Below are 23,261 nucleotides of genomic sequence, written 5' to 3' on the forward strand. Positions count from 1 at the left end.
TCCAGCCCCGCAAGGTATTCTTTCGTCACTCTCCCGTTAGCATCTCTATGCATATACATCCAATTCCGCAACTCGTAAATAGTCCCAGAGCCAGCCATTTTTTTTTCTTTCACGTTTTTTGTTGTTGGTGTGTTTAAAATGATGTTCCAACATCCATATTTATAGAAAATTTCGAATCTGGTAGTTGTAATTTTACTATGAAATTACGACGAAAATTAATTGTATGGCCAAAAAAAAAACGTGAGCCACCTACCAAGTTGGTGGATTCAAAATTTCCTCGTTAAGTACACGTAAAATATTTCGTCGTAAAGCACTCGCGAAATTTACGTGGCTTTTACGAGGAAAAACTATTTCCTCGTAAAAGCCACGTCAATTTACATCGTCTTTACGACGAATTTTTTTTGTCGTTACCTTACGACGAAATAACGATGCTTTTCTTTCTCAACGTAATTTCCTCGCAAAATCAACGTTTTTTTACGAGGATTATTTTTCCTCGTTAAACTTCCTCGGTAAAGATACGTTTTCTTGTAGTGTGAGTATGATGAGGTGAATCTAAGAAAATTTGTTGTACAAATTATGGTGTTTTCTTCGTCCACTATAATGATTTAAAAGAAAATATATATTCACATAAATAAGTCAATATTTGTTACTTTTTTGGTAAGATGTTAAGATTATCATTTTCTGAAAAGTTACACTGTTGTTTTTAAACAACTTTTGACAGCAAGGAAACAAAAACAACCAACAACAACTCAAGGTAAAAAAAGCCTTAAGAAAGTTTTATACAAGAAAGATAAAAAGAAGTAGAGAAGAGGAGAAAGAAGAACTTGCTGGGTAAGAGAGAAGACGGTCACACATCATACGGTCGAGAGAGGCAATGATGACTGATGAAGGTGAGGAGACAGCTGTGAACACACGAGCATTACGCTCTTTCCACATCAGGTAGATGGCTGACTGAAAGTAGAGCTTGATGACTGGAGTAGCATGCGCATCTGCGTTGACGCGAGGTTGATTGATCCATGCTGCAACAGAGTGTAGATCAGCCGGAGGAGAAATCCAAACTTCAGCAGCAAAAGGCTCCCATATTAAGCGAGAGAAAGAACACTCAAAGAAGAGATGATGGTGAGTCTCTAATTCCAGATTACAAAGGACGCACGTTCCTGAGACATTTAACCCCCAACGCCTCAAGCGATCCTTGGTTGGCAGTCTTCTCCGCAAAGCCAGCCATGATATAAACGCATTACGTGGAATATATTCCTTGAACCAAATAGTCTTGTGCCAATATTTGTTGTTGATAGTGTTTATATTCTTTTATGACATTAGTATCCATATTTTTTAGTAAACTGATCCAAAGAGATTAGTTTGTGGAGCTAACCAAACGAGGATTATATATAGTGTTTACTTTGGAAAAAGTAATAGGTTGAATGATAGATGGCGTGCGTGCTTTTCACATGGAAATCTGCACATATATTAAAATTGTAAGATTTGAATCATAGAGAAAATATAGTGTATATGACTGAAGTTAGGCCATTCCGAAACTAAAGTTGGCTAAAAATTTTTTTTGTCAAAATACATAGATGTAAATCTTATATGAATAGAGTTCTCTATTGCTTATAGCAGTGTAATAAACTTCGTGTGTAAAGGAGAAAAAATGTTAGATAAGTGAAAAAAAAATTATGATTTTCTTTTCTTGTGCCTATAGGCTCTTCGCAATTTGAAGAAGAAAGAACATATTGTGTGAAAATATTTGGCTCGGTCAAATTTTATCCAGTTGTTTATAAAACTTTTGTTATCTGATTCATGTATTTTCAGTGTTGATTTAAAAGCCCAAAAACCCATCTATACTAACTTTTTGATATTTTTTTCTGTGATTTGAATTTAAAAAGAGATAAAACTTTCGATAAGTTATGTAAACTCAGAACAAGTATTTAGCTTTAGAAAGCATTTACATGTTTCAAACTTATAATATATACATATATAATGTTTAAAATTATGCATATAAAACCTGTGTAAAATGTGTCTGAGTATGTTTCTCTTCTTTAATGTGTTAATCGTACTATATATAACATTATTTTAAAATTTCAAAATTTTTATGTCACATACAAAAAATCTCTAGTAACGTATAAGATTTATAAATTTTAGTTTGGATTTATAAGGTTTATTTTGTTTGCTTTATATTATAAGATTTATTCCTCTTATATATTAACCGATTCACTCAAATTATGGATTTTAGAAATATAAAATATTTTTTTGGATATAGGATCTCAGGTTAGTTAGGAATAAATAATGGATATTCTCAAATTTGTTCCCTTAACATTAGTTATAATATGTTGTCAAAAAAAATATTAGTTATAATATGAAGATTTGTAATCTTTGAAATTTAAAATTGCAAAAACATGACTGATCCAAAAATGCAAAAAATAATATAATCTTACGACATATATGAATACATTAAATACATAATATATATATATATATAGCTAAAGTATGACAATTTAAACCCACTCATATGACAATTATATAAAAGATACCATCTTTTTCATATATGAACGACTGAATGTATTTCATACTTTATGTTTGGCATAGGTATAACTGTGTCATCTAAGTTTTGGTAAACCATATTTTTATATTCTAACAAAGCCTGGTAAATAATAATACAGATGTTTAGATGATGGTTTAATTGTTATCTTATGATATAAGAAACACTAGATTTTGATCCGCGCGCGCGGATGTCTGTTTTCACTTTTCTATACATAAATTATTGTTTTTAAACATTAGTGGTATATACTTTTAACGTTAATCATATACTTAAATGTTTATATAACTATTTCAAATACAAAATTTTTATAATTTAAATGTTATAATTAATCAATTTTTTAAAACGTATGTATTTTCATTTTTTTATTATATATTTATCTTATTGTATTTGCATAGTTATTAAGCCAAATAAAATATATTCATAAGAAAACATATTTGAAAATTATTTTTTATTTAATTTATGCTAAATTCTGATACGTGTTTCAAAGTTGTATTTCTTTTTACTGATATTTTTTTATGCTTATTCATTTTAGATAATACATTATTGTATATACAAAAGTGTAAGATATATTAATTTTTAGACATGTATTATATGGTTTGCTAATTTTAAGCCGTTATATCTTAATATTATATTTTTAAAATAAATAATTTATATTTATGAAAATAAAATTTATAAATTTATCAATTGAATATACTTTTATCATATTTATTTAAGTATAATAATTGTATTTTAACATGATCATGACTATAAAGTAGATAAAATAAGATATAATTTATTTATTTTTCCTTTTATAAACGATAACTTAAAATACACTAAATTATTGTTAAAATATTTTTACACAGATTTATTAGAATTTTTAAAATATAATATATAAATATATAATATATTTAAAATAAAAATATATTATGATTAAAGTAGTTAAAAAGATTTTATATTATAAGCTTTAAAGAAATACATGTTAATTTTTATACATGTATTATATAGTTTGCTAATGTTAACCCATCTTACCAACATATTAGATTTTATTTTTTGAACATAAATATTTTATACTTACAAAAATAAAATATACAAAATTTATAAAATTTATAAATTAAATACAATTTTATTATATTTAGCTCAATATAATAATTTTCTTTTAATATGATTGATTATAATTATATAATATATAAAATATTACAAATTTTTTTATTTTTCATTTTATAAACGATTACTTAATTTATTAATATATAATAATATTTCAAACTAATTTCGAAATTAGTGAAAATATTTAAATATATTTCGAAAATGAAGATCTTGTTTTAGTAAAAAGATTTGTTTCACAAAGATAATTTTTTGTGTATCTCTATAAAAAAATATTATTTAATAACAGAAAATTTCAAATTAAGAAAATTAATTGAGGTTATTGAATTAATATTAATTTAAATTTACTGAAAATCAGTAATCATAGAAATTGATGTATTAATAATAAAAAAATAGGATGTTTTCTAAAATATGTAAACAATGAAAAAAATATATTTTAATGGTATAGAGGGAGTATTTGTTTTATATGGAGCTCTCTTGTGCTTGCGAAAGTCTAAATCATTCAGCACGACTTCTTCATTTTGCTGGAATCGCCATTTATGCTTAGGTATATTGTTTCAGCGACTTAATATAGTAATATATCTGTAAATTTATATATATATATATAGTTTGGCAGTTAAATCTGTTTTTTCCGCATTGGAGCAATGAGTTCTCTTATGGACAGGATTAATTCTATTAATCCAGGTCATTTTTATTCTGTCACAAAATGTTACACACTGATTCACTGTCGAACCGAAATTAGAAAACTCTAACCAAATGGATCCAATGAAACTTCTCCACTAAGCATTCAGTTTTTATATTTGTTTTTAACAAATCACACCAAATTATTAACTAATAATCGCAGCAACTTCAACAGAAATCATAAACAAACCCCGCAAAGCATCCTTTTAAGTAGTTCATCTCTGAAGCCTTCAATGTCATAAAAACATACTGAAGGACATAACAAGCAGTAAGCAAAAGCAAAATCTAAAAAGAAAAAAGAAGAATAACACAAATGGATCCGAACACAAAAACAATTATGATTTTCGCATTGTTTTTTCTCTGTTTATCTTTCCCCAGTATTTCACTGGCTAACGATGCTGAAGCCGGTATGTTATCTTTTGTGAAATCAAGTATTTTTCTTGTATCATAACTTAATACATTATGATTTTAATCATGAAAACAGACGATGAAACACTATTTACGTACGAACAAAATCCAGAGAAGGGACCAGAGGGATGGAGCAAAATAAATCCTCATTGGAAAGTTTGTAACAATGGAAAATTACAATCTCCGATCGATCTCACTAACGCAAGAGTCAGTCTTATTCATGATGAAGCGTGGAGAAGAGAATACAAACCAGCCCCGGCTGTTATTATGAACAGAGGACATGACGTTATGGTGAAGATCATTTTTTTGCTTGACTATATTTTCATTACACTAACCATATGCATGCATGGTTAGATGATTCTAATAATAACAATGAAAAATAAATAAAAGGTATCGTGGAAAGGAGATGCTGGAAAAATAACGATACGTCAAATGGAGTTTAAATTGGTGCAATGTCATTGGCATTCACCGTCTGAGCATACTGTTAACGGAACTCGGTTCGTGTTTTCTTGTCTCTTGATCACAATGAGCTCACAACACCATATTTTCCAAGAAAATTAAAACATATGACTGTTATTTTTATTTTATTTGTAAATGTGTTACAGTTACGACCTGGAGCTTCACATGGTTCACACGAGTGCTCGAGGCAGAATCGCAGTGATTGGAGTTCTTTATAAACTGGGCAAACCTAATGAATTCCTCACAAGGGTATAATAATATTAATTCATTTATATGAAGAATTTTGAGTTTATAACATTTTCTAAGAGTTTTTTTTTAAATTTTAAATGCAGTTACTCGATGGATTAAAAACAGTGGGAAAAGAAGAGAAGGATCTAGGGATTGTGGATCCAAGAACCATTAGATTTCAAACCAAGAAGTTCTATAGATACATTGGCTCTCTCACTGTTCCTCCATGCACTGAAGGTGTTATTTGGACCGTCGTCAAAAGGGTATTTTTTTATTAACATATAATAATCTTTTTATTTATTAGAAATGAAAATTTTGGTAATTTTAAAAAGGGAAATTTGTATATGCAGGTGAATACAATATCAGTGGAGCAAATTGCAGCTTTGAGGAACGCCGTTGACGATGTAAGTACTCGGAATTGCAAAAGGCGATTTCATTAGCTGATATTGAGTTAATGATCATCTACTACTACTAATCATTCAAAAAATTCAACAGGGATATGAGACAAATTCAAGACCGGTTCAAGACACAAATGGAAGACCGGTTTGGTTCTTTGATCCAAATGTTTGAATTATTGTATTAAACTTTTTGTAATTTCCAGATTATTCGAGTTTGAATAAAAGCTATCAATAGATTGGGTCGATGCATTGGAACTGGGCTTTTTTCAAAATGTAAAATCGCAAACATGAAAAACACAAAATACTGAAAATTATGCAGATTTTAATCATTCACTCATATATTACCAAGTGTTTGAGCCAGACTCGTCCAAAAGGGTATATTAGGAAGATATCATTCATATAATTAACACTTAACGAATGAAAAAGCTGATAGATCTACATATTTTGTTTTCAAGTGTTTTGTCTCTTTATGTATTGCTCTGTTTTCATTTTATTCTCTGTTTCTAAGCTACGCTTCTTCTCTTATATAGTTATATGTGAAGATGCAATCGTATATATCTATGGCAACTTCTTGAATTTTTTAAACGGCAGTTATGTTCAAAATATCAGTTTATATTTCTTCTATCAGTCTCGGCTTCGACCAACATATTCGTTGTCGATGAATGTTACAAAAAATAATAGACGCTGTGACTGGGGTTCGGCAGTACTCCGATAAATTTATCTTATTTTCCACAATAATGTTAATGCCTTTTATTCGAGCTTACTTGTGAAGTAATGCTTATCACAGGCTAGGCCGCTAATAATGGTTCTGAGTCTTTTGACCGTTAACTTCTCGTTTGAGCTATCAGTTCAGGAACCATCTCAATTAAATTTTATTTAAAAAATACACTCTGTCTTGATATTTTCACCTGATTCTGATGGCTCTGTTCATCTTCAACAATCTTGAGTTAATGCATGACTCTACTTGTCTGCCTTTTGGATCATCGTTATCCCTTCTGATAACTGACTGGGTCTAAATTGTAATGGGTTGCTTTCTATTTGTTCAGAACTGAATCCTTTCAATTTCTATCTTGATCTCTCTTCGATTCAAATATATTAAAAACAAAGTATTTTCATCCGGTTCACGGCATCAGCAAACTGCTACATTCAGTTAGGATCTTACGAATCTTAACTTGGATTGATGATATCAGAAAACACCTTCGGCAAGTTTCTACACAAGATTTCTCACTTCCAATTACACTCATTTGGTTTTACAAAGAAAATCAAAGAAGAATATAGTAAGAGCTAAACCTATAAGGAGTTAAGGACTTCGTCTCTCTAGGTTATCTTTCTAAGAGATGTCATTGTAGCATGCTCTAAGCAACTTAAGAGGACAAAAAATATAGTCTTCCATTTTATAAAATGAGACTCACAAAACCTTAAAAATCTTGTATGTTGGACTGTATTTTAATTTGTAGTTCAAGATAGAGTTGGTTGAAGTCTAATCTTTAAATCATTTGCATCTTTCTCTTGGGCCTATGAAATGAAACTATTATGAATGTATAACATTTTGATCTACAAATATTGCTTTATTGAGTCTCTTGTCTTCTTGATATTGGGTATTGCTATGTATTCTCACAAGATGTATCCAAATATGAAAAAGACCCAAAATATATGATGCACCAATGAAACACATGCGCGAACGCACATGCTCAAACACATTGTCTTTTCCCTCTTAATAAACCACTAAAAATCTATACTATTAAAAGAGAAGGGAAGAAGTCCCAAAAAATCTACCTATAAAAAGTTACTGCACCTTTTCATTTAACTCATTATTTTTTTATCTTACCTTAATTTTTTTTAGTTCATACGATATTATCAATAAATATGGTTACCGAAACAGAGGGAATCAAATAGTGGGAACTCAGCCCCTCATGTACATTCCTTTTTCCCGTCCATATATATACCATTTAATTATTTATTGTTTATACTTTTTGATTAAAACGAAGTACATACTAAGATTAAGTAAACTATACATGTCTGACAAAAAGTACTATATATATAATCTTTTCATGGACCGTGTAATAATATAATCATCCAATTGAAAACATAGTTAAAAATCTTATTTTAAATGAATTCTATTATTACTTTTCATTTTAATGTTATACATTATATTTTATGCTTATCATCTACAATATTCAGATATTAATTATTAAAATGAGTTAGCATATATCATTAAGCATATTGTATCATGTCATCTTACATTATATAGTTTTAAATATTTACAAAATCAAATTTGATAAAAACATTTTTGTGAATCGTATGTTAAAACAAAATTATATATATTACCTTAACTTAATTTTTATAGAAATTACTATAATAAAAATTATAAACTTTTGTCTGAAATACTAATTCATATCCAACTTTATTTATAACCCAAACAAAACCCGTACTTTTGTCTGAATACCCGAAATATATTTTTAGCAGTTTGAAATTTTACCTGAAAACTGAAAGTATAACTGTAAACTCAAACCCAAAACAAAAAAGAATATTCGTAATACCGAAAACATATATAAAACACCCAAATATACATAACATACACAAAATATTTTATATGATATGGATATTCGGTCGGATCTTGGGTAGGTATGTACTGAACCAAGATCCTCAAAAACAAATATCCACCACGTATTCCCCGGATCCGATATTTTTTTTGTATTTGAGTAATTAGTGAATTAATTTATTTGAGATTTTGAATAAATGTCTAAGCTTGAGAGAGAGAGAGAGAGAGAGAGAGAGAGAGAGAGAGAGAGAGAGAGAGAGAGAGAGAGAGAGAGAGAGAGAGAGAGAGAGAGAGAGAGAGAGAGAGAGAGAGAGAGAGAGGTACATGCTTAGCTCTATGAAGAGAGAAGAGAGACAGTTAAAACTAGGTCAGACTGTCAATCTATGCACACAGGTTTGTGGGGTTGAGTAAGGTTATTATTGGTATTAATAAAAAATGTACAGTTGCATATCCATTTGCCTAATAAAATTCTTATCTATAGTTATGGACTGCAAATTCCCTTTCTTTTACAATCTTTTATTTCTATTTTATTTTATAGTTATTCCATGTTTATCTCCTTTCTCAACTCCCACACATTTGTTTTACCATTATTATCAATTAAACTAGGGGAAATTACATGTTTACCACTTTCATGGTACCACTTTTCATTTTTACTACCACTAATGAGACATTTTCAAAAATACATTTTTCATTAAGTGGCAAAAGATTCTTATGCCCTTGTTATTTATATATATAATAAATTATTATTTAAATAAAAAATAAATAAAATAAAAATAAAAAAATAAAAAAAAATAAAAAATAAAATAAAAAAAAGATGTAAAATAAAAATAAATTATAAAAAAGTTCAAATTCGAAAAAGTATAATTCGAAAACATAAAAAACTTATGTTTGAAACTATTTTTTAAAAAAATTTATATATTTTTTAAGTATTTATATATTTATTAGAATCATAAATTTCACATTTCAAAAATCCTATAAGAATGTACATACAAAATCTCAAAAAAACTAACTAATTCATAAATTATATAATTTTAAACAAATTTTCTTCTTCGATATAATATAATTTTATAATATAATAATGTACAATTATCCCAAAATATTAATTCATATCAAATTTTGTCTATAATCCAAAAAATTTCGCGCTTCAAAAGCGCGGGTCAAAATCTAGTTCCTTAGTTAAGTTTCCTCTCTTGATAAAGCACACTATTACATTCTTTGTAGATTTAAAGTATCTAGGCGCGCGGCTTGTCTATTTCAAAAAATATTTCATATAAAATCTTTCCTACTATTGTTTCATGACTTTCTTACTTCCATTGTATGTGATAGTCAATTCAACGCTTTCTAAACATTTCTTTCTATCCATAAAAATCTTGAAAAACCAATGAGACCGCGCGTGAGCATTCACGCGCGAGCATATTCTCTTTCATGATAAACATCTAAGATTTCTATTGTTTTGCTTAGAATTAGTATTAAACTCTTACTATATCTAGATTTTGTTTTTCTTTATATGATTTGACTCATTCAGTAACATTGACTTGCTTGTCTAATTTCCATACAGACAATTAAGACTTAAGAATAAGAGTCCCTTGTTTATTGACTAAGCTTAGCTAAGGTTTAATGTTTGAAGATATACTCATGACTTTATTAACACAAATATTGGCACGTGAGAAAAACGTATCTCTCCTTCAATATCAATACCCTATATAAGAAGACACCCCCACAACAACAACAACAACAATTAGATCTCGAGAGAAATGGATAAGTTGGTGAGTGAAAAGAAGCCTTCTCGTCGAATGTGTCGAAGGTGCAACTCTGACAATACCAAGTTCTGTTACTTCGTCAACTCGTCTCAACCGCTCTACACCTGCAGGTATTGTCGTCGATCTTGGATTTATCGTTGGGCTTTAAGGAACATACCGATGGGTGGAGAAAGAGGCCGTAAAACCAAGCGACAAAAGATAGATCAACCATCTGTTTCTCAGGTGAATTCTGCTGAGAACCATTTTGGTTCTTTTTCTGTTGTTCTGGCGCTTCCAGCTCAAAATGCTCCACCAAAGGATCGCATGGAGGTCTCTGATGGATCATTTTACCAAGGTTATCACGATGTTGGATCCAATGGCGCAAATCAGGAGGATCCAAACAAGAATCTTAATGCCAGCACTGATCACATGATCAAGAACAACAACAACAACAACGTCTGAAACAAGCGTGTGTTTAGATCCTCCTATCATGCTCCTTGAATTAAAGCCGTTTTACCCGTTTTCTCTTTTTCTTAAGCTAATAATGTTTCAGTTTTTCTTGTTGGGTCTTCTTGTTTTATCTTATCAGCTCTGTTGAGTCTTTTTTCTTAAGTTTAAGTTTTATAAGTTTGCATCTTTGTTTCCCTAAAGATTCAGACATAAGTTACTTGTCTGGTCTTTTTAATAATATATATAAACAAGCATTACCAGTTCGTTGTGTGTTCCATAACCGATGAGTAAGAGAGAGATATGTATTCCCAAGTATTTATGTTTTCCTCTGTTTTAGCCTATTCTCTGTTTTTATAATTACTAGATCCTTTTTCCGCGCTACGCGCGGATAATATATTTAAATTTATATATTTATCATTTTTCTTTGTATATGAATTTTTGTATATTAAATTATATATAACTAATTTTTACTTTTTTTTAATATTTTTAGTTTGAAGTAAGTATTTCTATTATATGTAATACAATTAAAAAATAAAATATGAAGAATCAAATCCGACATTAAAAGAGTTATGTAAAAAAATATAATTATGTATAGTACATAAATTATTTTCAGTTTAAAAGATCGGAATCATCTCGAATAATATCACGAAAAGAAAAAGTACTCCAATAACCTACTTAGAATATAAAACCTCTTTTTCAAAAAAAAGCGTACTTAATAATAATTTTTTATGTGTAATAGTTGAAAACTGACAATTGAATATCGATCTAGAATATTATTTTGATATATCGAATGGTAAAATATTAATTGTAATAAATTTTTTTAGAGTTTTGTAATATTACATGAATTAGAAGTCTTTAAAATCTAAAATCTATTTTATTAACATAATATATTTTTTATTCATTTATTATTTTGACGCTACAAAATATTCCTTTAGTTTTATTTGTATATTATTTTTTAATAATTTAGTATCTTTTTAAGTAATTTTAAAATTATCAAGAATATAATATATTTAAAATTATTTATTTAAATATATCCAAATATAATGTCTCATTTTTATTTGTGTTTGCATTGAAACGCTTAAAATCTAAGAATGAGGTGAGTATTTGTGCTAAAGAAAACTGATTTAACCACTAATATAGAGAGATATTATAATATTAGAAGGTATATAAACTCTTATTTGTTGTCATATGCTGGACATAATTAAGTTGTTGTCAATTGATTCTATATTTGTGATTACATACAGACCCGCACAATGTCCAATAAATATAAAGTTACACTAAAATATAAAAATAATTTATTTAGTGAAACAAAAAATACTTTTAAACCATTATATTATAAAGCAAAGGGAATATTCAAATTATATTGAAACATTAGAATATTAAGAATCAAAAAAGCTGAAATCTCAACATCAATCATTTACATCGGCCATGTCTTAGACAATGAAAGAAGAATTTCATAATAGAGATGGATTTGTCTCCTATGTATTTTTCTATTTTCTCTCCTGAAAAAGAATATTCTTGATATATTATTTTATAATTTTACAGATAATACTTTTTATTTGTGGACGTGTGTTTAATAAGAGATGCTACATGCACTTTAAAATGGGTCAAAATAGCTAAGGTTACATATTTTAACAATTCTTCTGATATATAACTAAAACACATATCATCAAAGTCAATCAGATGCCGAGAGGACTATATGAACTGTTTTCAACAAATCTAATAGAACCTATCAGCAACACTTAGGACGCTTAGCTTCCTATGACACAACCATATCAGAAATTCTGTTAACATAACCATACCAGATTATGCTCTCTTCTTATAAGTTTTCTATTCTGACTATATTCTCATGGTCTGTTCCAGGCGTCAGATGAGACTGAGAAGTCCATCACAATACATTATAAGTATAAAAAAACAAAAGTTTTAGCAACACGGAAAATATCATATCAACGTGAAACTATGAAACAAAGCAACACAACATAAGCAATAAGCAAAAAAAGAAGAAAACAAAGCATAGTCTTTAAAAACACCAAGGTTCAAATGCTGCAATAACAAAGTCCAAAAGAAGAAAGAAACAAAGCACAGCCTTTATTAAGATAAAGAAAAACAGCACTAAAAATCCATTAGCCACATCTGGCACGCTTGGTCTCTCCCGACTCAATCTCATCAGAGATCCTTTTCACAGTCTCATCTGCAGATTCACCCCTTTCTTCAACAGGTACCTCATCCACGTTTTCCTCTATGATGCTTTCAGGTGCTGGAACTTCAGGAGAGAGAACCTTGGTGACAGTCAAAGCTTGGGTCTTGCCATCCAGATTGTGTTGTGAAATCTTGATAACGAAGGTGCGGGTCTGTCCAATAGTATCAATCAGAGCTTGTGGCACCGGGACTACATGATCATCTCCAACGCTTTCGTTGGCCTAATACAAATGTAAACACTTGTAAGAACACAACACAAAAACTGAGGATAGTCATGTTTGTAATTACCTCAAAGTAACTCTCGACCAATGCCGAAGCTTTCTTTCCAGTCAATTCAAACCCAGCATCACCGAGAAGCACAAAGCTTGCGTGATCATTTTTGTCATAGACAGAGAGCTTCGTGAGATACCTGTGACATACGAACATTAATAAGGATGCTGAAAGCTTATCTGACCAAAAATAAGTATAAATCTTACTCTGCAGCACCGTCAATCTCAGTCTTTCCGCACTTCTTACACATAAGTGTAGTAGGCCCTTTAGTTGCTTTAGTCTTGCACCCACCACAAGCAATATAATACCACGCCGAACCACTCACAACATCATCAATAGTGGCTGAACACTCGAACCAAGCAACCTGTGAATTGCACCAAGGAAGATCATGAATAACTGTAACCAACGCAACGTATGGGTAAAAACATGATATATTATACCTTTGCCTCTTGCTGCTTCATGTATGAGAGTAGATCCCCTATAGTAGCTGTCTCAGCCTTGGTAACAATTTCAGCATTAACTCTATTAGCAACATCCATGTTCGATTCATACCTGAGAAAATGTTTAAGAAAAAGAAAAAGTAAGACTTTCGATAGATTCAAGTAAACGTTCCAAATCAACAAATAAACACGTACCAAGCCAGATATTCCCTGGTTGCTTCAACATCCATATCAAAAAACACAAGCGAGGATGATAGAGACGACAGAGTTAAAGCACCTGCAATATAAGCAAAGTTCCTTACCAAACAATAATAATTTAATCAAACATTCAAGCTATAAAAACTGTCTTATCTAACACATACTGTGACTAAATCATGTTCCACATACAGCCTACTAACATCTACAAAACATAACCAAATCCAGGTAATTCTAACCTCCAACACGTTTTGGATTCAGCGTAGTCACCAGAATAACAGTTGGAGGCTTTCCAAGCGCTTTAAACTTCTCACAGAACTCTGTTGCGGCTTTGTCCCATACGTATAGTTTCATAACAGGACCACTGCACCAAAACAAACTCATGTTATAAACAAAAAACACACATATATATATATATGTATAGATCATAAACACTAAGAAGATCTCACTCTTGCGTCTGAACATGAACCAGAATTCGCTTTGAAGAAACTATCTCGACCTCATCAAGCACAAGACTGTCACTCAAGGGAAGCTCATTCACCAGTTTAATGTGACCGAGAAAATCTGCAATAAGATTAAATAGTACTTATTACTCTATATACTATCAATCCTAAGCCTAAGCAACTAAGATTGAGACATAAAATTCGGTTAAAGCTTACCATGAAGATCCCCCTTGAGGTCACAGGCCGCTTCAAAATCTTCATAACCATAAAAACGGAACCGATCCACAGGAAACTGAACAGGACCGTTCCCGCAAACGGTGAGTATAGAATTCCATGAGAAAGCAATGACCACGTCTGGCTCAGCAACTCGGTACACAGTTTTGCTTTTAGATCCATAGAAGTTGATAAGCCTGTAGATGGAACCAGCGACCATCTGTGGCAAATAGATCTTAATCCTGCTTGGTGGGATGAACCCTTGGATCACAGTACCCTGACGATAACAAAAAAAACACAAAAGAAACGAATGTGAGTGTTTTATCGTCCAAGCAAAACCGATACAAAATCATAAAAGGTCGGAATAAACCTGTCCGTCAATCAGAAGCATCTCAAGACCCAAAAGAACCTTCGTGTGTGCGTTCCGAGCCTCCCAAAAATGTATCAGACGAAACGTTATCTGACCTTCTTGTGGTCCAAACTTGACATCTCTGAAGAACATCATCTCATCGGAGGAGGAGACAACGGCCTTGCCGTTTGGTTTCTTAGACTTTGGAGCGCCGGAGACAGCTGTAGCGAGGGAGACTCCGGTTGGACCGACTTGATTGACCGGATCGGCGGAGGAGAAAACAGCCTTGCCGTTTGGTTTCTTGGACTTTGCATCACCGGAATCAGCTTTAGAGAGAGAAACTCCAGTTTTGCCGACTCGTCTAACAGGCTCGGCGGAGGAGACAACATCTTTTCCGTTCGGTTTCTTCGCGGTAAGATCGCCGGAAACAGGGGTTTGTCTGTTGGAATTCATGGTCTGAGAGATGTTTGTGTGTAAAAAAATGGGGAAAATAGGAAGGATATATAGAATCTCAGAAAGAGATAGACGAAACGAAACCATTAATGAGATTTGCAGAGGATTCATTAAACATGCATGATAACGGTGACGATTGATCGATCCGTTGAAGAAGAGGAAAGGGCGAAGAGATGAAATGTCGAAGAGATTCGTCGGCCAAGAGCGAAGCAATAAGATGTCGTCATTCTCAGATTCTCTCTAATCTGGGCTCTTGATTCAGATGTTTTTTTATATTTTGACAGAATGAAAAAATCAGCCCAATACCAGCCCAAGCAATTGCCGTGTCTGACGTGGAGAAAAGAGCATGTCCTATTGGACGATTTTATGATCCTACGTGGAGGGCCTCTCTGATCAGAGTATTCCCCTTTTAGTTATTGTATGATGCATAATCACATAATATATGTAGGAGACGAAATAGTGTACAAATAATAAGGTAAACCTATGGTTACGTCTAAAATATTAAACTTGTATTTCTTCTATCAATCTAAGTTTCTACCTATGTTACATGGAAACAGAAGCGGATACGTGGAAGCGGAAGCGTAAAGAAGCGCAGAAGCGAGATTTTTTAAAATATTAGAAAGCGGGTACGTGTTGGAAGCGTATATCCATATATAAATATATATATATATATAAATATATATATATATGTAAAAAATTGAAAAAATAGGACTAAAAATTATATGATTTAAATTTGAAATACAACATTTATTTATTTATAATAATTTTGAAATGATTTTATATTAAAACTGTAAAAATACACATAAATTATGTTTACAGAAAATATTATATTAATTATTTTTAATACTTTATAACTAATTGACACAATATGTTTCAATATGTGCTATATCTTTAATAAAAAAATCTCAATGCATAAAGATAATTTATAGTATTATTTTTGATATTTGTATATTTATAACTCAATATTCATTACTATTAATTTTTTTATTTTATATAGATTAAAACTATGGTTTTATATTTTATTGATATACATTGTATTTTTTTTAAACGGAAGCGTGATTCCAAAACGGAATCATAAGCTTCCAACAGGTTTTTAAAGAGAATATTTTAGAAACGTTTTGGAAGCGAGATTCCGCAAGTTTCCACAAGGTTCTGATTCCGATTCCGATTCCGAAGCGGGAAGCAGACGTCCGATGAAGCTTCCGTGCAACGTAGGTTTCTACAGAAGACTGCTGAGGAATTCGTTGTTAGAAGGTCTAAAACTAAATTAAGCCGTGTGTGGTTGGTTCGGTAAAAACAATTTTGGCCGTTTAGAGTGTCACACTAGCCGTTAGGTCTAGGCCTTAGATTCGTACGACATATGATAAAGCAGAAACAGTGTGATGCAGAAGGTAAATTGTGATGTAAATATGTAATTTATATGATTAGTAAAACTGTACTCTTTTCGTTTTATCCTAATCGGTTTCGGTTTCAGTTAGTTCGGTTCAATTATAATTTCACCAAAAAATTATGTTCAGTTCGAGTTTTTGGTTAGTTTTGGTTCTTTAATTTTGCCAAAACAAACCCTATATTTGGATTAGATTAGATTTTGGTTTATTTTTTTCTTAAAACTCGCATAATATTCTAGAAAATGATTCACATACGCAAAACTATAGAGAAAATTTTTTTTTTTCTTCTGATTTTTCTTAAAAAATAACAATGTTTGTAAAATGGCACATCATATACGATATGAAGAGTTCATATTACAGACATAATTACTTCATAAACTGATATGCAACCAAATATAATATAATTTTTATTTCCGCAAATCTTCTAGATATTGTACTATGCAACCAAATATAAGAGCGCTATGTATTAAATATTTAATTTTTTTAAATTTGTAAAATAATTTTATTTCTCTAACAGATATAATATCGTTCTGTTATTTATATGATTTATGATTTTGTTATCATATCAGAATGCTATCTAAAATCATTCTGCAACAAAATTAAGAAACAGTTTTGCTTTCTGTGAGATTTATAGAACTTCAACATGTTACATTTTTTTTAAAAAGTATCCAGTTCTCTTATTGTAGTTTAAAGTTGACATGAAAATCACACGTATTCTTTTTATAGTTTTATATTATCATGCACATACATAAAATTTTATCGCACAAAATTTTTGAAAAATCAACAAGCAAAAAATAAACAGATTAAAATATTTTATTTTTTATAATCAACTGTAAACATTTTTTCTTTTCATTATATATTCATTGTTTTATTGAATTTTTATTTGTTTATATAAAATTTTAAAAGTTTGTTTTGTTAATTGATATATTCATTGATTTTATTTAATACTCAAATAATATTATGAACTACGTGATTTATATCTAATTATAAACTAGGATCTATTAAAATTGTATTCACTGTTTTAATAATTTGATTACAAAATTATCCTTTTAAACTTAAAATATTTTAAACTAATTATATTTATTTAATATTTAATTAAATTTAACAATGCGCATAACACATAAAAACATCTAACTAAAATCTTTTTTTTTGTCAAAAACTAAAATTATAATTTATTGATTTAGGGTGTCGCCACTTTTTAAATATAGGTTATCTTTATTAAATGTTTTAAATTGTGGTGTAGTAAATGTTATCTTTTGTATCAAGTATTGTTGTGTTAGTTACCTACATATATATATATTTTTTATTTTTTCTCTTATAGGATAATATATTTCTGATGCAATAATAAATCACTTGTTAACACATAAATTTCCGTTTTCGTTTAGTAATTTAGTTTATTTTCTCAAATTGACGTATTTAGATTTATATAAAAATTGGTTGCGGTCAAAATTTCTCCAAAATGCTCGTAAACGCACTTGTTAACGCATGTGTTTTTCCTCTTCTTCTTTTTTTACAACGATAGAGTTGAACTAAACGCATATGTGTGTCTTTCCATTTGGTAATTCAGTAGATTTTCTTGAATTTGGAATTCAAATAAAAGCTTGCGGAGTCGAAATTTCATACCAAATGGTCGCAAATGCATGTTTTTATATAATTTGTCTTAACAAATCATTATTAAATTAATCTCTAAACAAGTTTTTTAAAATAAAAAAATGTATGATCCTCAACACAGTAGAACCAATTTCAAACACGAAACTACTAGCCCAACACTTCATTAGTAAAAGCAAATATAATTTGCACTTGTAGATAATCGAATCTACGACCTATTCCAAATCACAAAATACTCTATCCACTAAGCTACTTTTATTTTTCTTGTTATGGCTTAATTTCTTGTTTTTTATTTTTATTTTGGGTGTTGTTGTCTTAACCATTCAGATCCTGACCAGTTGCATAAATGTTAAACAAAAACAATAAATCATGTAAATAAATATTTACACATACTCTTCCTCATATAGTTGATACCTCGCTGCTTATAGTTCTGCCTTAAATTGTCATTACACTACTCTCAATGTCTCCAGATTTTGTTAATGTTAATACAACTGACTCAGTTAACCATATCTTCTGGATTCTGCATTAATCATATACGGACAAGAGTTTAGAGGAAGAGAGCCTTGGCTTTTAACTAAGCTTAGCCTAAGGTTTATGGCGTGTAGCTAGATCTTCAGATTCATGAATACACAACTTTTGACACGTTGTTCTCATAATCTCACTCTTATAAAACCCGAAACGTATATCTTCTTCAATTTTCACGCCCTAATAGCCTATATAAGTAGACACCCCCACAACACCAAATATCAAAAACAACAAAAAATCCCAGTAAATATATTGACAGAAATGGATAAGTTGAATGTTTTTGTGAGGGGAGACAATCAAGTGAATGAAGAGAAGCCTCCAGCTCGGGTGTGTCCACGGTGTGACTCTGACAATACCAAGTTCTGTTACTACAACAACTATAGCTTGTCTCAGCCGCGCTACTCCTGCAAGAATTGTCGTCGATACTGGACTCATGGTGGGACTTTAAGGAACATACCGATTGGTGGAAGTGGCCGTAAAACCAAGCGTCCAAAGATAGATCAACCATCTGCTGAAAATCAACAGGTTAATAATCACCAACCTTTCTTACATGGTCAAGAAACTAACGAGTTTGTTGGAACTTTTAATGGTTCTTCTTCTTCTGATGTTGTTGCTGGAAACCATTTCGGTTTTCATGAGATTCATGGTGCTATGGTAAACAATGTGCCTCCAGTTCGAAGTTTTCCACCAATGGAGGCCTTAAATATCTCTGATGTATCATCTCGACAAGATTATTACGACGTTGGATCCAATGATTTGATTGATAATCCTTTGATAAACCGCCCAACTGAAGATGATTTAAACATGTGGAACGAGAGCTACAACAACACTATGAGCATGAATCATAATGCCAGCACGAGTGGAAGGAGGGGATATCTTTAAGCACTCATCTCATGAACGGAATCAGAGACAAATGTGTGTTTACCCGTTGAATACTAACCGCTTTACCCGTTGTCTCTTTATCTTAAGCTAATAATGTTTCAGTTTTTATTTTGAGCATTTTTTCTGCCTTTTTTCCTATAATGTTTTATGTTGTGTTTCTTTTTTGTAGTGTTGAAAGTTTGCATCTTTGTTTCCCAAAAGAGTCAACATCGAATGTTTGTCTGATCTTTCCTTATATAGTTAATATAAATTACTATTTAGTCGTGACCTGTTCGTTATAAGCAGGGTTGACTCTGACATCTGAGCTTAATTAAGTTCATGAAACACCAATTTTACGCGCCAAAATTTATATAAAAGTGTAAAGACATCAACAAATTTTAGTGTGATATTTTATGGACAGATAATTTTTTTATGCTTCACGCATAAATACTAAGGGTCGGACCTGCTTGTAAGTGAGATGCTGTTTCAGTTTCTTTTTCAAATGAGTTTGTTTGAGATTGAATTTCTATTGTCATTGACAGATATAGTACTCTAGACTATATGATAATAGTGATAACCATTATTCACAACATGGTTGATATTAAACGAGACAGATAATTCAAATATACATCTAAGAAGTCAACTTAAGTCAATAGGTTAGTAGTCCAAATAACGTGGTTTTCTACCAAAGAAATAGAGATGTGGTTTTCAATAACTGATGACGTATCAATAATGATGTAATAAGTACAAATTACTCTAAATATTAGTCTTCATTTTCCATCTTGTATAGTCTTCTTTAGGTGATGTGTCTAAAAATTAAGTGTCAAAATAATGAATTTCTATATTTTAAAATTTTAATTGGTTCTTTGCCGGAATATGTAATTATGTATGGATAAAATCTAAACCCATAAGTTGACCCAAAATAAAAAATTTAAACCCATAAAATAAATATATCAAATTCTTACTGTTGGCAAGCCAAAATAGTTGTTCTCTCAGATTTCCTAGAGCCAAACAGCCACTTTCTAAGAAAAAAATCTAGTGATATTAAGGAAAATCTAACTACAAACAAGGACATACAAGACTTCCAGATTTTGTGATCGACACGTGGAGACGACCGGTTACAGATTACCACGAGATTCAGACGCGGAAAAGCTATCTTCTGTCAGTTATCGATTCCGACAGAGATAGAGATGACGTCTTCCACAGCAAATTTGACACGTGCATCTCATCTCTTTTTTTTTTATTTTAATCGAACATTTTCTCTTTTTTTTTTTCTTAACATAGTTGTTTTTCTATTGTATTCAAAAGTTCGCAAGACCCATCATCAATTTCTCTCTAATTTCGATTTTCTTACTTGTTATTTTTTTGTTGCGTATAATTCGTGAGTAAGCAGTTACGCCTAAGTTTACGATCCTTAAAAACGTTTGGTTCAACAAGAGATTATATAGAAATCCAGAGGTTTTAATTAAATATCTCTTCAAAATTTTTAAAAAATCTGACGACAAAGAACAATTAAGACGTATAATACACGTGTCCATGCATTCAATTACAAAAGCTAATGACGGTACTAAACGTCAAAAATGAATGCCCTTGGACGTGGGTAATTACACAAAATCATCTATATATATATGAGCTTCATATCTCAAGCAGTCCATAATTAAACCAAGAGATCTCAATCATTCCTTACATACAATTCTTGTTATATATTTGATCCCCCAAAAGAAATGGCTACTTCACGTCTAGCAAGGTTTGTATCGGAGGTTGCTCCGCCTCAGTTTGTGACGGTGATGAGGAGACACAGAGCAGCGAAGCAGAAGCTTGACACAATCAAAGAAGAAGAGTATAAAGAAGATTGTTTCAATGGTGGGGTGATGATGATGTCGTCTAATAAGATGTCATCATCTCATCATCATGCCTATTCTTCTTCTTCCTCTACTTCGGTTTCTAATTCTGGATCTACCTCTAAGAGTTTTTCTCGTTGAGGCTCGAAGCTCTTTTTCGGTCTTCGAAAATTAAGATGATCTTATATGCAAGGGAGTTATATTTTGGATACTGATCGGGTCCGTATTTTTGTGTGCACCCGTTTCTATATGTAGTTTGCTTAAGATTCGGACCTTTTTATTATTATCTAAAAGGTCCGACATATTTAAATGTTGTGTGATTGTATCTCTTGATGATCAGTTGGATAATTGAGGGTTCTACATGTTGTAACCCTGCTTTAATAAGGATGTTGTTTTGTATACGTTTACACATAATATAAAAAATTCTTGATTGCTGTGGGAAACAATAGAGACTGATGCAAATATACTCGATCGCTACACACTCCATATATTTTAATTGCTATCAGCTCGGTCGAACTATTCGATTTACATGATTACATTACATCACACGTATTTGGCATTTTGCTATATGTAAGCAAGAGTTGAATAGTAGTATCATGCGTGGAACATAAGTGTATATCATGCAGTACAATCGCATTCTCTGATCCACTCTCTAAACACCGGAGGAAGGTCCGGTTTGGTATATAAACTTGAAACTGGATAATTGATTATCGGGCCGAAATGGGCCTACAATTTATAATCGGCCCAAATAATAACACTCTCACTAAACCCAACCCTGAGACGACGATTCAACGCCATTTTGTTCTCTTCTTCTTCGTTCTCCATCTGCGCACGGATCTCCCTTATCTTGTCGATTAAATCCTCTCAGGTAAGCTCCTTCGAAACTTCTCTTAGATCAATCGTGATTTCACATCCCGCCTTGGTGGAATCGTAAAGTTCCATAATTTGCTAAAGATCTCAAATTGCATAGAATGACTAAACCCAATTGTTCCCATTCTATTACTCATCTGGGTTTTCTCGGAAAAGCTTAGATTTTTAACAATTTGATTAAAAGTATCGAACTTTACTTTATGATTTCGAGTACTACTTTTATCAAAAACCTAAATGTTCTTCTGGATGAATGCGTTGTTTGGTGATGCCTGGAGTTGTTGTTAATGTGGATTTTGCAGAATCATGTTGACGGAAACACCATTTAGGGCAAGAGAGAAGCTTCTGGAGAAGCAGAGGTTGTTCCAGAGCATCCAGAGGCACACTTACCTCAAAGGACCTATGGACAAGGTCACCTCCGTTGCCATCCCTCTTGCCTTGGCTGCTTCTTCTCTCTACATGATTGTAAGCTTTTTCATCTCTTGTTTGGTTTTGTTAGAACTAAAAGTTTTTTTATGCTTGCTATGTTTTTCTTCAATTCTATTGTTTTTAATCCTGTTAGTTCCCATACCCTAGTTAATCTGTTCATCATCTAACTATACAGGGGACAGGAATCTACAACATGTCGAATGGAATCGGGAAGAAGGAATAAGTAAACAGCTTCTTCTTCTTTTTTCCTTTTTATTTCTCCTTTTGGAGGGTTTTTTCTATGTTTATCCAGTGGCTAGCATGATAAGGTTGCAGGCTAAAGGTTGCACTGGTCTTTTTTCTTGCATTTTTGCCAAATAATTGCAGACAATGTCGAAAGATGAAAGATGTTTGATTGGTATAAAGTTCTCCATTGTTTGGAAAGTTCATCATTTGCTAATGACAATGTTGAATTATTTTCTTCCCCGCTCTACTTAACTTTCTAGTATCTCTGTGTTACAGTATTTGAGCTATAGTGATGATATGTGTTGTGTCCTACTTTTAACAAAAGTAAAAATACAAAAATCCAAAGGAAGAATATCTCAAGTCATTTAACTTGAAAGGTTTTCTTTTTTCCAAAAATCTGATTCAAATACAAACCAATGATGAGACCATAAAAA

General features: G+C 31.2%; 5 protein-coding genes across 6 annotated transcripts; 4 read left to right on the forward strand and 1 right to left on the reverse strand.

Annotated features, from left to right (window-relative positions):
* The first annotated feature begins 4,019 nt into the window (after positions 1-4,019).
* On the forward strand, positions 4,020-8,542 carry LOC106444483 (alpha carbonic anhydrase 4-like). 2 transcript variants are annotated; one of them, XM_013885953.2, is made up of 7 exons: positions 4,020-4,704; positions 4,782-4,996; positions 5,096-5,202; positions 5,311-5,413; positions 5,497-5,655; positions 5,743-5,796; positions 5,888-8,542. In XM_013885953.2, the coding sequence occupies exons 1-7, from the start codon at positions 4,611-4,613 to the stop codon at positions 5,960-5,962; spliced, it is 807 nt and encodes a 268-aa protein (XP_013741407.1). In that variant the 5' UTR covers positions 4,020-4,610; the 3' UTR covers positions 5,963-8,542. The 2 variants fall into 2 exon arrangements, with proteins under 2 accessions (XP_013741407.1, XP_022573431.1); XM_022717710.2 differs by lacking the exon at positions 5,743-5,796 and having other exon boundaries at positions 7,577-8,542.
* A 1,544-nt stretch (positions 8,543-10,086) lies between these two features.
* On the forward strand, positions 10,087-10,533 carry LOC106442608 (dof zinc finger protein DOF4.4-like). The gene has a single exon (XM_013884271.1). The coding sequence runs from the start codon at positions 10,087-10,089 to the stop codon at positions 10,531-10,533; it is 447 nt and encodes a 148-aa protein (XP_013739725.1).
* A 2,111-nt stretch (positions 10,534-12,644) lies between these two features.
* On the reverse strand, positions 12,645-15,083 carry LOC106440425. Its single transcript, XM_048777057.1, has 9 exons — positions 14,652-15,083; positions 14,285-14,558; positions 14,075-14,189; positions 13,865-13,989; positions 13,626-13,707; positions 13,431-13,542; positions 13,197-13,354; positions 13,009-13,129; positions 12,645-12,941 (listed from the first exon to the last, which is right to left on the reverse strand). The coding sequence occupies exons 1-9, from the start codon at positions 15,081-15,083 to the stop codon at positions 12,645-12,647; spliced, it is 1,716 nt and encodes a 571-aa protein (XP_048633014.1).
* A 2,404-nt stretch (positions 15,084-17,487) lies between these two features.
* LOC106444485 (dof zinc finger protein DOF4.4-like) lies at positions 17,488-19,753 on the forward strand. The gene has a single exon (XM_013885954.3). It carries the CDS (start codon positions 18,701-18,703, stop codon positions 19,484-19,486), a length of 786 nt encoding a protein of 261 aa, XP_013741408.2. The 5' UTR covers positions 17,488-18,700; the 3' UTR covers positions 19,487-19,753.
* A 2,338-nt stretch (positions 19,754-22,091) lies between these two features.
* BNAA03G58550D lies at positions 22,092-23,061 on the forward strand. The gene is made up of 3 exons (XM_013882085.3): positions 22,092-22,174; positions 22,476-22,638; positions 22,778-23,061. The coding sequence occupies exons 2-3, from the start codon at positions 22,480-22,482 to the stop codon at positions 22,823-22,825; spliced, it is 207 nt and encodes a 68-aa protein (XP_013737539.1). The 5' UTR covers positions 22,092-22,174; positions 22,476-22,479; the 3' UTR covers positions 22,826-23,061.
* The last annotated feature ends 200 nt before the right edge of the window (positions 23,062-23,261 follow it).

Source organism: Brassica napus, chromosome A3, assembly GCF_020379485.1.
Source record: "Brassica napus cultivar Da-Ae chromosome A3, Da-Ae, whole genome shotgun sequence".
NCBI lineage: Eukaryota > Viridiplantae > Streptophyta > Magnoliopsida > Brassicales > Brassicaceae > Brassica > Brassica napus.